The following is a 13,596-nucleotide window of genomic DNA, read 5'->3' on the forward strand; positions in this document are numbered from 1 at the left end:
GTATCCAATTGTCATATTAAATGCCCCCCCAACAAAAGCTGCTAAAAAAAAAAAAAGAAGACATTGTAACTACTTAACCGCTTGCATTGATCGGCTTCTTTGATTAGTCCTAAATTCTTTATCTTAAAGTTTGACATTAAACTAACTTATAATCCATACAAATGGATCTACACTTTGTACACTTGTACCGAAACGCAATCTAAGGATTTTCAGCCTCCAGTAGTACATATATCGATGTAGCAGCTTCAAAAAGCAACACTTTACCTGTCAAGTACATCACGCAGTATATTGCGCAGCGCGGAATTTCAAGACAATGTAGAACGTCAATCATACGTTATCCCTGTGAAACCGAGAGCTGCCCCGAGATGGGCTAATAAAATAGGTCAATGCAATAGAAGCAGCTAATCTTGCCCACAGTCTCTCTGGAGTCATTTGAACAGAGTGTGCAGGGAAAGTACTTTCTGATGTTGAAGACTTTAGCGGACTTATCTTTGAAATCCTTGAAGGATAACTGCAATCTGCTACAGATATTGATTCTGGCCACAAGAGGGAGTATTCCTCTTAGAGATAAGACATCCATCATGAATGAGAGCGGCCAGCTGGCAGTTCTAGCTCAGGGGTCGAAAACCACTCGCCCATCAAAAAAAAGTGCTTGTTGTATATGGCTGTATAGGCCAGATGGGGAGAAGATCTCGGGTTTATTAGTGGCACCAGGATCCAAATGCTCAACGTCTTTCAGGATGCTGCACAATCCTGTTCCAGTATCTACGGCTTCCACAGACAGGAGTGGCATTGGGCACTCCTCAATTTTCAGACTGTCTACCTTCTGCAGTGATAAACTTGTTTATTCAGACTGTCTGAGGGCACATGATTAAGCATAATGTTAAAGCTGAACTTCGGGATGAAGATATAGTGTCTAAATACAAGAGGATTGTGTATGGTTCTTTGAATCTTGGTGAGCTCTGTGTATTTCTTCCAGATCTGTGCAGTAATCCAGTGTGAAACTTGGAGCTTCCTGTAATACGGACCGGTCACTGCTGCCATCTCACCTTTTACAGGGTGACTGGTCTTGTAGCTTGCTGCCCTTAGTGGGTGGGGCCTTCCGAGTCCCTCCCACAGCTCTGCTCTTTGCACAGGCTGTGTACAGCACAGTAATTACGTCACTGCCACCTCATTCGATAATGCCATCAGAATTTTTTTTTAATCGATTTTGGAATGAATGGAATTTCCCGCCCAAAGAACAGGCTTTGTGACATATATTAACTTGTACAAGATCAAGAATGCTTACACCTCATTGGAAATGTGGCCGATTGCATGAGCCTCACCGTCTGCATCCAGGTGCGGTCACCTGCAGGTAATCGCAGCATGTGCAATTGTATGGTACAGCGTCTCCTGCTGTCAGAAAATCGCATGAGTCTCACAAAAGGAATTTGTGAGACTTGTGTGATCAGGACCCATTTACACTTGAATCATCATAATACAGGAAGAGGACTGCAAATGTAACCACGTCAAAAACAACAAATAATACAATTACTTATACACAAGAGGAACAAATTGTGTATCACAACCCAATGTTCATAAGAAGGCAACACATCGACAATTCAATATCATACTGTAAAGTTAAAGATAACATTAGGCATAAAAAGTAACATATTGCATAATAAATTAATCATAAAATTTAGGGTTAAAGCAAGGAGGGGAGTTCATATAGATGCCAGCTGACATTCAAAAATCAGCTATGTGAATGGGAACACAAACATAAGTGGGAGTTTCTCAAATAGGACTGCTAAAGTGGAAATATACTTGAATGCAGTTTGTATATACCATTCAAACATCTCTGATATATCAAACAACAAGCGTATGAGATGATAAAGGAAATCAAACGCAAATTCAAATGTATTCTTTGCAAAATCTTTAATTATCCAATGCGCTTTAGGGGGTTCTGAGCAACACCCTTCATCAGGGCTCTGACATAGTATACACCAGGGGTAGGCAATCTCCAGCCCTCCAGCTGTAGTGAAGCTACAAATCCCTGCCTCTGGGAGCCGTATGTGGCTGCCGGAGTCTTGCAATGCCTAATGGGACTTGAAGCTGCACCACAGCTAGAGGGCTGGAGCTTGCCTACCCCTGGTGTATACCAGGTCATAATACCCCTGGTGTATACTATGTCATAATACCCCTGGTGTATATCAGGTAATAATACCCCTGGTGTATATCAGGTCATAATACCCTTGGTGTATACTATGTCATAATACCCCTGGTGTATATCAGGTCATAATACCCCTGGTGTATATCAGGTCATAATACCCTTGGTGTATACTATGTCATAATACCCCTGGTGTATATCAGGTAATAATACCCCTGGTGTATATCAGGTCATAATACCCTTGGTGTATACTATGTCATAATACCCCTGGTGTATATCAGGTCATAATACCCCTGGTGTATATCAGGTCATAATACCCTTGGTTTATGCTATGTCATAATACCCCTGGTGTATACCAGGTCATAATACCCCTGGTGTATACTATGTCGTACCCCTGGTATATACTATGTCATACCCCTGGTATATACTATGTCATACCCCTGGTGTATACTATGTCATACATCTGGTGTATACTATGTCATACCCCTGGTATATACTATGTCATACCCCTGGTATATACTATGTCATACCCCTGATGAAGGGTGTTACTCAGAAACCCTTAAACATGTCAGATAATGAACAGATTTTGCGAAGAATACATTTCAATTTGGATTTGATTTCCTTCACCATCTATCACACTTGTTATTTAATCTATCAAAATGTTTAAATGATAAGAAAAAAGTCTTTGAAATATTTCCACAAGTTAGGCAGTTCACATGTATGTATTGCTGCTGGTTATGTTCACATGTATGTATTGCTGCTGGGTATGTTCCCTCGTCTAGAATTTTCCTCTAAACAAATACTATCACAAGAATCATTTGAAAATGTTTAAAGAGCCTCATTGCTGGGGAGTTGTCGTCATCAGTTCTGGCATCTATAGAGACATCTCCCCCCTCAGTACAACCCTCATTGCAGATTCTCTGATTATCACCAGTGCATTAAAAATCGTGCCGTTCAGAAAATAAGGTGTGCTGGTTAGCCATAACAGTTGTGCAGATTGATCCGATGATATAAAAGTAAATCAAAATAAAAAGGAGGAGATATGAAAAGGAGGTACGGAAAATAAGGATTGGATATAAAAAAAAAGAAACAAAAACGATAGAGGTGTTTTTGCCCCCTAAGAACTTCAGTCTTACCGCTATCCCTCTTGTGGAGGGCTCCTTTTCAATGTAGTGATCAAAAACGCGGTATTCCCTTCTCTGAGCAACACGCTTTGTAATCTGAAGAAACAGGTCACAAGCATGACAGACTAACTAGAATATCCTTTATAGCGAGCCACAAAAAAGGGATGGGAAGGGAGAGAGACATGGATAAAGCAGTGCCAGGAAAATGACGAGTGAGAAATATTTCATTGTAAGAGACGAAGTCAACCTTCTCATCAGTATTTGGGCCCTAATTCACCCAGCTGCCTGCAGCACCTAAGGCATGCTCATGAGGCCCACCGGTGCGCATCATCTTAGCATGTACTACAACAGCTTGGTGAATCGGTACCCTTGACTTTGACGTGCCTCCCTGAAATTGTTTCTGAACAGGTGCCATGTTTGTCCACTACTGCCACATCTGTACATCATCTGCCAAATTTACGGCTTCTTCACATCATTGTGGTGCGATAATCGCAAGGCTCCATGGTACTGCGCAGTGCACCTACCGTGTATTGACAGCACGGTAGGTGCGTTCCGTTGCCATTCATTTGAATGGCACCCCAAACGCACCTCCCGCCCGCAATGCGATTGACCATGCCACTGGGCCACATGCACAGAACCCCGCAACTAATGCACCACAATGGTGTGAATGAACGAGCCCTTAATGGTATCCATCTTGAAAGTTTTTCATTTTTCCTTCATTTGATATGCAGGTCTACTTTTACCTAAGAAGAGCAATTGAGGACCATACACAATTTCCTATCCCCTAGATCAGGGGTGGGGCACCTCTGTCCCTCCAGCTGTGGTGAAACTACAAATCCCATGAGGCATAGCAAGATTCTCACAGCCACATGTATGACTCCCAGAGACAGATGCATCATGGGATTTGTAGTGTCACCACAGCTGGAGGTTACCCACCCCTGCCCTAGATGAAGACCCTAATGATGCTCAGCTGTGATTTTGTACAAAAATTCCAATGCTTTACACAATTGGATTCTTCCATGACTGCATTCGAATAGTTTGCACAGGGAATCCTTGACCTGCAGAAACACAGGCATGGGATAAGGTGTTCCCAGAACAAAAGGTTAGCAGTGACTAGAGAACTTCATACAGCATGGCAGGCTGGTGGACTCAGACTTGGCCTTTCGCCAAGAGTAGGCAAACTTCAGCTCCCCTGTTGTCATGAAATTACAAATGCCATCATGCATCTTCCTCTGGGAGTCATGCCTGTGGCTGCCAGACTCTTGCAATGCCTAATGGGAGTTGTAGTTCCACCACAGCCGGCAGTTTGCCTACCCTTGCCCTAGGCAGGTAGGATGTGTCTTTCCATAAAAAATACCTCTAGTGTGACCGCCCTACACCATTCTTATACAATTATCTGTCAGGATGCATTCAGTAACATTTCAAGGAAGGCATGTTCAAGTATAACTGGTTGAATGAGGTTATAAAACTGGTCTTTCTCAAATATCCCAACAACAAATATTTGTGCAGCCATTTTCTAAAGATAACGTCCAGTTAAATGTCATTTTAAGATGTTCATTGACGGGCCAAAAACCACCCTGTAGCCAACACATCGGGATATCAAACTGATCATAGAATGACCACATGGGTACACCACTGCTCTACAACTGCTGTATGTGTTCTAAAGCTTTATTAAGTGCGTACATCCAGACCTGTACAGATGTGCAGGTTCGGGTCAGCGTGTAGATGCGTCCTTTCATAGGGATGTACAGTCGGGTGCACACAGCACCTGTCCCACCTGGGAGCAGCCTCTACACAGGTGTGCATGATGTACATGCCCGTGTGAATGAGGCCCAACACTGCACAGACCCAGAAGTTGCCACTGCAGTTTTTGCTTGGGTGTGCCACCTGCTGCTAAAGTGTACTATACTTGCGTAGCACCTACAGGAATGCAATGGGTTGCCCATAGTTGGCCATTCACAATCTGATATTGTACAATCTACAGTGTGTCCATTAGGAAGACATTAAGATAAACACCAATGCAAACAGTTATGTACAGGGGCTTCCCTCACTTTTTTTGCTGCCTGATGGGGGCATCGCATGGCATCCCGACGAGCTGGTTGCCAGGAGCTGGCTGGGATGCTGGCAAGAGTGTCCCAGGTTGATAAGGGCTAAGTGGAGAGATCTGTATGGCCATTACACATCTCCCAGCCTGGCTCTTAGCAAGCTGGGACACTCTGGCTGGAAAGGGGGCGGCAGGCACACTGCAAACAACCCTAGATATGTATTAATTTTAAACAAATAACTATATTTTAAATACAACTAGTATAAATTTGACTTAGTCTCTTTCAATCTTCTCTATGGTAGCACTTAGGCTTGGGGGGCAGTATTGTGGGCCAATCAGGTATGCTGCATTCCTATGTAATATGAAACATACTGACAGGAGGAAAGAGAAGACCTCATCAATCTGTTTCTGCTCCTTTACTGCCCAACCACAGGATGTGGGCGGAGAGGTGACCCATCTGTTTTGCTTAATGCAGCAGAGAAAAGTCAGGTCACTAGGCTGGCTGTCTGGTAAAACTCATAACTGTGAGGACAAAGGGAAACATCTTTTAGTAGGTAAAACACTTTCCATAGATGTCTTTCACTTGCGTATTGAGCTGTCCCCCTGGAATTGAGCTCTACCAAAAGTATATTGGAAAGACCTATCCAAACCATTGGACTGCAGTGTATTACATAGTCATTGGTAGATCTAACAGAGATTGTACAATCAGACTGTAATGAGGATGGTCAGCTCATGAGAACTCACCACGCATTGTGTAGAGCAGTGTGAGGAGGTCACCCAGTTGTCGATGTGAGGGTCGCAGGAGGCGAGAACGTCTTTTCTTAAGTTGTGGTTGGGTCCAAAAGGGATCTCCATTTAAAAAACTGCACATTCGTATACTGTATATATTTTTAGAAAATGGATGCTCAGATAACATTTCAAAAACACATGGCTTGACTTTTATTTATTCTCCATTAAAAACACAGATGTGTGCAAAGGAGTGTAAAGAAAATGCAATTGTTAATATCTAGAGGCAAAAGAGAATTGTCAGTTGAAACACTCAAGTGGAAATGGATATGTCTAAAGTACAAGCAATGAAGCAAATGAAACCGGCATTTAGCTATGTGAAAGCAATAGGAATTGGAATCTTTCAATAACTGCTTTTTCTGATGCATTTTACATGATGAAAGTCCAAAGCGGTAACTACTACAAAAACCCCCCAGCAAATGGCAGAAATGGTACGGAACTCATAGCAACCAATAGACGCCTCAGCATTTAGGACTATCCAGACTGGAGAAATGGGCAAACGCCTATTACAACATAGCTAATGGCCCATAGCAACCAATCAGGTATTGGGCTCTTTATTTAAAATACATAAAGCAAATGACCAGCTGGAATCTTGTGGCTTCTTATGCATAACACAGTTTTAAGTACTCTAAATGGCCAACATTTTGTGGACACCTGACTATCACACTCATATGAGCTTGCTGGACATCTTATTTTGTAAACCATTGGCATTATTATGGAGTTGGATGAGCACAATACGGCAGTGATCACCAAGCACCACTTCCACACAGGACTTATAACAGGTATCTGTGCTGCATGGAATTTTGACACTTTACCCATCTTTGAGTATAGACCACTAACTAGAGCGTTATATTGGTTTATGGTCAATTCTATTTATTTTTAAGTTTATGAATTGAGGTCTTTTTCTACATTTGAATATTGATTCTATAACTTAATGCTGCTTGTGAAGAGAATGCTGGGCTTTCTATAGAGTAAGCCCAGCAGTGGCTACTCACTTTCTGACTGTCTAAGTCGAATGTAAAGTAGATGTATACCCTGGGTCAATTATGTTTTGTTTGCTAAAGCACTGTGTATCAGCAAATTTCATTAAAAGAAAAACTTTTTTTCATTCTTTGTTGCATCTCAGTCTGTACAGCCACATTTTGTCTACATACATGCATACCAGTGATAGCTGCATAGCATTTCCCAGGGTAGGTTTCCTGAGGGCAACAACAGTGGATCACACCTGTGCACATGGACATGGATAACACCAGTTATAGGAAACAAAGGTGGAGAAATGGTATGTTAGCTGGACTGCCAAAGTAATTATTTACAGTTAAGATAGCAAAAGGCATGGCAAATGCTCAAATATGATTATACTTTATTTGTACAGTTATCCCTTAATGAGTTACAAAACTGTTTGGGGCCACATCCAAGATAAATGTAAAACCAGTCAAGGGCCACATGTAGACGCTAATATACCATAATGACATGTCTAGTCAAATGGACTTCCTAGCAGTGCTCCCTAATTGGAAGGGGGAGGGGGGGGGGGCGGCTTTTCGCCAGGTTGGAAATTTAGCTAGACAACCTACTGTCCCTCCCAAGTTAAGGTGCCCATACACCTGCCGATTATCGTACGATAATCGCTGGTGATCCCGCAATCGTACAATAATCGGCAGGTGTATGGATGGCGTGCGACCGTTTCTACTGTACGGTCGCACGTCTTCTGTCTCCCGAGCAGGCTTGAAAACCCGCCGAGAATCGTATGATTGTCGGCGGGTAGAAGCTGCAAGCATGTTTATGCGGCTTTTGAAAAACTTAAAAGCAGAATGACCTGACTGCCATCTAAAATCTGTGGGCGACTCTACGGAAGGCTACAGCTCATTTGGCAAGATAAAAATCGAGGCTGTAATTTCAGTTTGTTTTAAAAAAAATAATGTTAGGCACGATTGACAGGATGCCATAAAAACACACAATTTTAGCCATGTAGAAAAGAATCAGGAGCCAAACTAATTACAAGGATAATTGCACGCAATGCTGGTTTATTACAAACCGACTGAGCTCCAATTATCTCGGAGTTAATATGGATCACCAGTAGACATTCTGATTAAGTTCTCAGAAAAATAGCTCCTTTGGGGGTTACACTGCAGGCAAAGTTGCTCTCTGGCCTAAAGCTCCAGAGCTGGCCAGTAGGGACAATCAAGCACCCATTTACAATCAAGCTCAAGCTGATATTATAAGGAGGCACTAAAAGGTGACTGTCACCGCTGCATAACTTTTACTCTATAGGCCACCTGTAAAAAAAGAACTAATACACTTGACTTTCTGGCAGCCCATATTGAAAAGTCACTGCATTGTTGATCCCTTAGATGCTGCAGGCATTTCATCATCAGAAAAGCTGAATGCTTGCTCCCCCGGCCAACTGCAGTGGCCCTTCCCACTGGCTCAAACGGCCAGTAGTGATATACAAGCCAGTGGGAAGGACCATAGCAGTCGGCAGGGGAAAGCAAGCATTCAACTCATCCAGTGGTTGAGCATCTGGGGAGCAGAGATGCAGCAGTTTTTTCCAACATGGGCAATCAGAAATCTAAGTAAGTTACTTCTTATACAGGTGGGCCACAGCAGCCTTCTATGGGCAGCAAGACAGAGGGGCTGAGGGCCTAGCCTGTTTGTAAAAGGTCTTTGGTATGTGAAAGAGCAGACAGCTTTTACAAAGTATTTGCAAAGCTTTCTAACCAGGTACAAGCAGCATTTTTGAAGCTTTTAAAGCACATTAAAGGAGAACTATGGGGTCAGGGCTGTTCCCGATAGTTCTCCTTAGGGTAACGGGAGGACACAAACTAGCGTCCTCCCGTCACCCTAGACTCAGTATACTGCATTGAGATGCCGCAGCTGAAGCGGATCCCGACAATTGTGCCGGGATCCACCAAGCTGCGTGAGTGACTACTGGCTCTGCCTATCTAGAGGCAGAGCCAGCTGTACCTGCCCCCTCCCCCGTCCGTTCCGCCAGTCAGCACTGGCGGATCGGAGCGGGGAGGGGGGAATCCAGCCCCTCCCCTGTCACGGCAGAGAGCCGTGACAGGATCGAGAGGTGAGCGAACGCCGGTATGTGTTCGCTCACCTCCCGATCTATTGAGCCGACCTGTGACAGTCTCATTGTCACAGGTTGGCTAGAACTATGAGGTGAGTGAAAAGCACTCACCTCATAGTTCTCCTTTAAGTCACCTTGATCCAATCACCGTGGAAAAAGACAGATGCTGATTACACAGGAACAGGATAAGGGGTGTGCAAGTGCAGTTCTAGTTACATAATCTTATCCTTGGCGTCAGTATGCATAGGTGTTAATCCTTGAATTTACATGGCTGAAGGGGTAAATTGTTTGCCATAACATTGGGGTTTAGAAACATAAAAATGGTGTTATATGTGGGAGACAGATAGTGACAAAGGCCCCCACCCCTGTTCAAGGATGATTGCTCCAATTTGACATAGATGGACTCTTTCATGCCTCTTGCAAACAAGTTGTCAAAGCTGTTCAAAATGTGCACCTCTCTGCCATCAAAAGAGATGTCCCTTTTCTTTAAAATGTAGTCTTGTCTTGTGGACATTACTCGTTTATTTTGGGCCATTGGTTTGTTAAGAGGATGTTTTGTCTCTTTAAGGTGTAGTTTTGTTTTGTAGAATCTGCCCTTCTATGCTGGGACATTTGTTTGTTGAGAAGTTGCTTTGTTTCTCCAATGTACAGGTCCTTGCATTCTTTACTCCTTTGCGTATACCAAGTTACTTCGCTTGTGTTTGGGTATTCAGTCTTTTGGATATACAAGCTTATGTCTGTGTATATCTTGGCGTAAAAGACACAGAGATGCAAGTTTGTTAAAGATCCTTCTGAGCTTTTCCAACACTCTTGCTACATATGGGATGACTATATTACTACGCGTGTTCTGCTTCTCCCCTCTGATCGATGATCCCGTGTTTTTGCTTGACCTTGTTTTAATGAAAGCCTAGTCTGGTTTGCCACAAACTTTCAAAGCTCTGCTGAAATTTCTGTTTTTTTGTGTCTTTAGACACTCTGGGAGGAATTTATCAATACTGGAGCAGAATAGTCTGGAGCTGGTTGCCATGCACAGCTATCAGCTTCTCTCTTCAATCTGGTCAGTTAGGATTTGAGAATGAAAGAGAAGCGGATTGGTTGCCGTGCAGAGCTGCTTCAGATTTTGTCTGCTCCAGTTTTGATAAATTCCCTTCTCTCTGTTTTTACCATCTCAGCCTGATGTTGCAGAGCTCAAATTACCCCAGTTTGTGTCCCAGTGGGCAGTGGGAGTCAAAAAGCAGATACTGGTCTGTGCGTGTAGGTTTTCTGTAGAGCTCATTGTCCAAGTCACCCCCATCCTTGAAATGTAGCACACAGACAAAAAGGGTATTATCTGTCTCCCATTATCTCTAACCTTGAGTTTTGGAAAAATCACCCCTTCGGCCATGTAAATTGAAGGTTTTAACACCTATGCAGATTTCCTGACCCCAAAGAGGAGATTATGTGACTAGAACAGGGTCATTCCACAACTTTCACACCTTCCATCCTCTTCTTGGACAACCAACAACTGCCTTTCCAAGGTGTTGGATTAAGGGGCCTGTGCTACCTGTGTGGATATAAATGGTGTAGTATTTTCCTGACGCTTATCAGAACAGAACAAGTGGTCTGGAGAAGCTACACAATGTCTTTGACATTATAGAATAAGTCCACTTGAATGTGACTAACTACTACTGGCTATACCAATAGAGATCCTTCACAGACATACCTTCATTATACTTTTATTGCATGCTAAACTGTGAGGAGATTAGTCTGAATGGTTGCCAGGAGTTGTATCATTTCTGCTTTTGCCACCACACTATAAAGGCTGTCACTTTATATGACCACCTGCGTGCATTGCCAGTAAAAACAAAAAAAAAATTATTGTAAGAAAATGAAAATATAGTCAGTAGATTGCCAGACTAACAGGCAGAGAGGTGTGCCGTGCCAAAATGTACCTCTTCCCTCTCCTAGTCACTCGCTGTACTCTTTGTGCCTACAGGCCAAGTGTTTCCCATGCTGTGATCTATCCATCTTCCCCTCTACAGAATTCAAATCTTTTCACATTCAGAATCTTTTCAGATCACAAGTACGGGTTGTTTAATCGTAACCCCATCAAGAGAGAAATAAAGGGGCAGCCATTGCTGATCTCCTACTGAAAATGCCATTATCTTGGCTATTATGCTGCCCCCCTAGCTTCCCTAACCTTAAAGTATGCAGATCAGGATTCTTGATCTGTGTACTGGTTCTAGGTAAGTGAAGCCAGAAGGATAAGATGAAAGTAGGAGGCGGAGAAGAAGTCAGCAGTGGCTGTCCCCATGTTTCTCTCAAGACATGTTTCCTTTAAATGAGCTCTCTATGGCTTGACTTTCTTCCCTACATCAGAAGGAGGATCTGGTGCTACAATTAAGGTTTTATACCTTGTAGAGAGAGATTATAAAAAGCATGATTAAACAAGAAACAAGAAAGCTGCCGTCAGCTCTTTACTTTATTAGCATGTCTGTCAGCATTTCAAGAATATGAAAATACAGGTGGAATAAAATATGTAGAACACAAATAACACGTGCGCTACGGGAGGTGTTACTGATCTACAGCTTCCATACAGACAAACGCAATTGGCTTGGCCTTAAAGAAGATGCAGCCCAGTCACAGCTGTAGAGTGAATTACATTACAGAGTTTACATTGTGTTAAAGAAAACCTGTAATTAAGTAGACATACAGGGAAGGAAGATGCTTTTTTCCAATGATAAATGTTTTAGTACATTTGCAAAGTGTTATGTGTAATACCTACTCTTGTCCAACCTAACCATGCTGCTCCAACCCAGAGGAACCAACACATCCTTGAGTGTCAATCTCCTGACCCCTGCTGTGCTCAGTGGAGTCTCCCATATCACTAAGGTGTCCTGTAATTACATGGGGGTCGGCAGAATGAAATGCTTGAGTGCAGCAGGGGATCAGGAGAACCATTACACGAAATGTCAGTTTTTAAAGGAGGTTTAGCAATCAAATTCTCTGGATTGGAGAAGCGTTCAGAGGTGCAGACGGCAGGAGGTAAGCATTCGCTTCTTTACAGACACCTACTTTATATGCACTATTATTTTAATGACAGAACGGCTTCAAATCTATTTCAAATATATATTTGCAAGAATACGAGTTAAATGGATATCTCACCATTGAAAGTTCAGCTTCAAGTTCTTTGATTCGATTCTCCTTTAAATCCAACTGCGATCGCAAGGCGCTGGCATGGTCCGTAGCCTCCTTGGCCTGGCGACGAAGCTCCCACTTCTCCCGTTCCAATAGATCTTTTTCCTTTGCTAATACTTTTACTGCGTCTTCACTCTCCTGAAAAGAAAAAAAAAAAATACATTACAGATAAGTACAAGTCAAAGACCATTCACTCTGCATCCTTGTTGCTGAGAAAGTAACGGTTAGCCCTCATTCATACGAGAAAAAGCCGGTACGTACAGCTCCGTGCTGCGTGCACGGCCGTATCGGGCAGCTCCCGGGAATGACAGGTGCTGTGTGCGATTAGTATGCAGCTCCTGTCCTTCTCTATGGGACTACACGGCTGTACGCCACCCTACGCTCACCCCAAGTGCAGGTCCGTATGGGTGCGGGCGTCCCGGCTCGGACGCACACAGGATCCATCCTGTCAGCTTATGAGTATGGACACCCGCACGGACGTGCAGGGCGGGTGAGCATAGGGCGGCATACGGCAGAGTACTCCCATTGAGAAGGACAGGGGCTGCGCACTAATCACACGCAGCACCTGTCCTTCCCGGGAGCTGCCCGATACAGCCGTGCACGCAGTACGTGTGAATGAGGCCTTACAGGACAGGCCAGCTGAAGGGGAATCTAATTAACTGCAGCTCTACAACAGAATATACTGCACTGCAAAACCTACACAGCAATAAAACTGATGGCACTATGTGGAAGATTCTGTGCCAATCCCCATGAACAGTTCTTGTCTATGGGATTTTTTAAAAACATTTTTGTGCAGTACATTTTAAAAATCCATCTTGCTGAAGTTTAGGTGAACATTTAAAATATCAGTTTTAAATTTAAAAAAATAAATAAAAGTGACCCCCAAACTGATATAGTTTACAAGAGGTCCGTTTGGCTTGTAGTCATAAAGTGATGCGGTTGGATTTGTCATGTGAACTATTTACTACATCTGAGCCCGTGGGGCTTGCTGTATGTGCTGATTCAATTTCAGGGAGATCAGTAGGGCAGCAGGCTTGTGGGGATACTACATTACAACATGACTCCACTCTTGTTCATTAACCGGTATAGGAACAATGAATGAGACTGGGCCTCCAATTACACTGGCTACTCTCATTTACTTCACAGACAGCCATTGGCTTCAAATTGACCATAATACAACCGACAATAATGGTAAAGGGTGCAATGTCTGCGCCATTTTAATTATAGCCTTTGATTCCGGCTGATGCAA

The 13,596-nt window shown here is 43.2% G+C and overlaps 1 protein-coding gene across 3 annotated transcripts in view; it reads right to left on the bottom strand.

The window, feature by feature from the left end:
• The window catches only part of KAZN (kazrin, periplakin interacting protein), a 383,508-nt gene that overhangs the window by 18,659 nt on the left and 351,253 nt on the right, over positions 1-13,596 (bottom strand). For 2 of the 3 annotated variants that reach the window (XM_018552659.1, XM_018552661.1), the window contains 2 exons: positions 12,315-12,485; positions 3,283-3,366 (listed from right to left, as the gene is read on the bottom strand). In XM_018552659.1, the coding sequence (XP_018408161.1) occupies positions 3,283-3,366; positions 12,315-12,485 (255 nt within the window). The remainder of the gene's footprint in view (positions 1-3,282; positions 3,367-12,314; positions 12,486-13,596) is intronic. The other variant, XM_018552658.1, reaches the window with a different exon arrangement.

Source organism: Nanorana parkeri, unplaced genomic scaffold (assembly GCF_000935625.1).
Source record: "Nanorana parkeri isolate BGI_ZX_2015 unplaced genomic scaffold, ASM93562v1 scaffold94, whole genome shotgun sequence".
NCBI lineage: Eukaryota > Metazoa > Chordata > Amphibia > Anura > Dicroglossidae > Nanorana > Nanorana parkeri.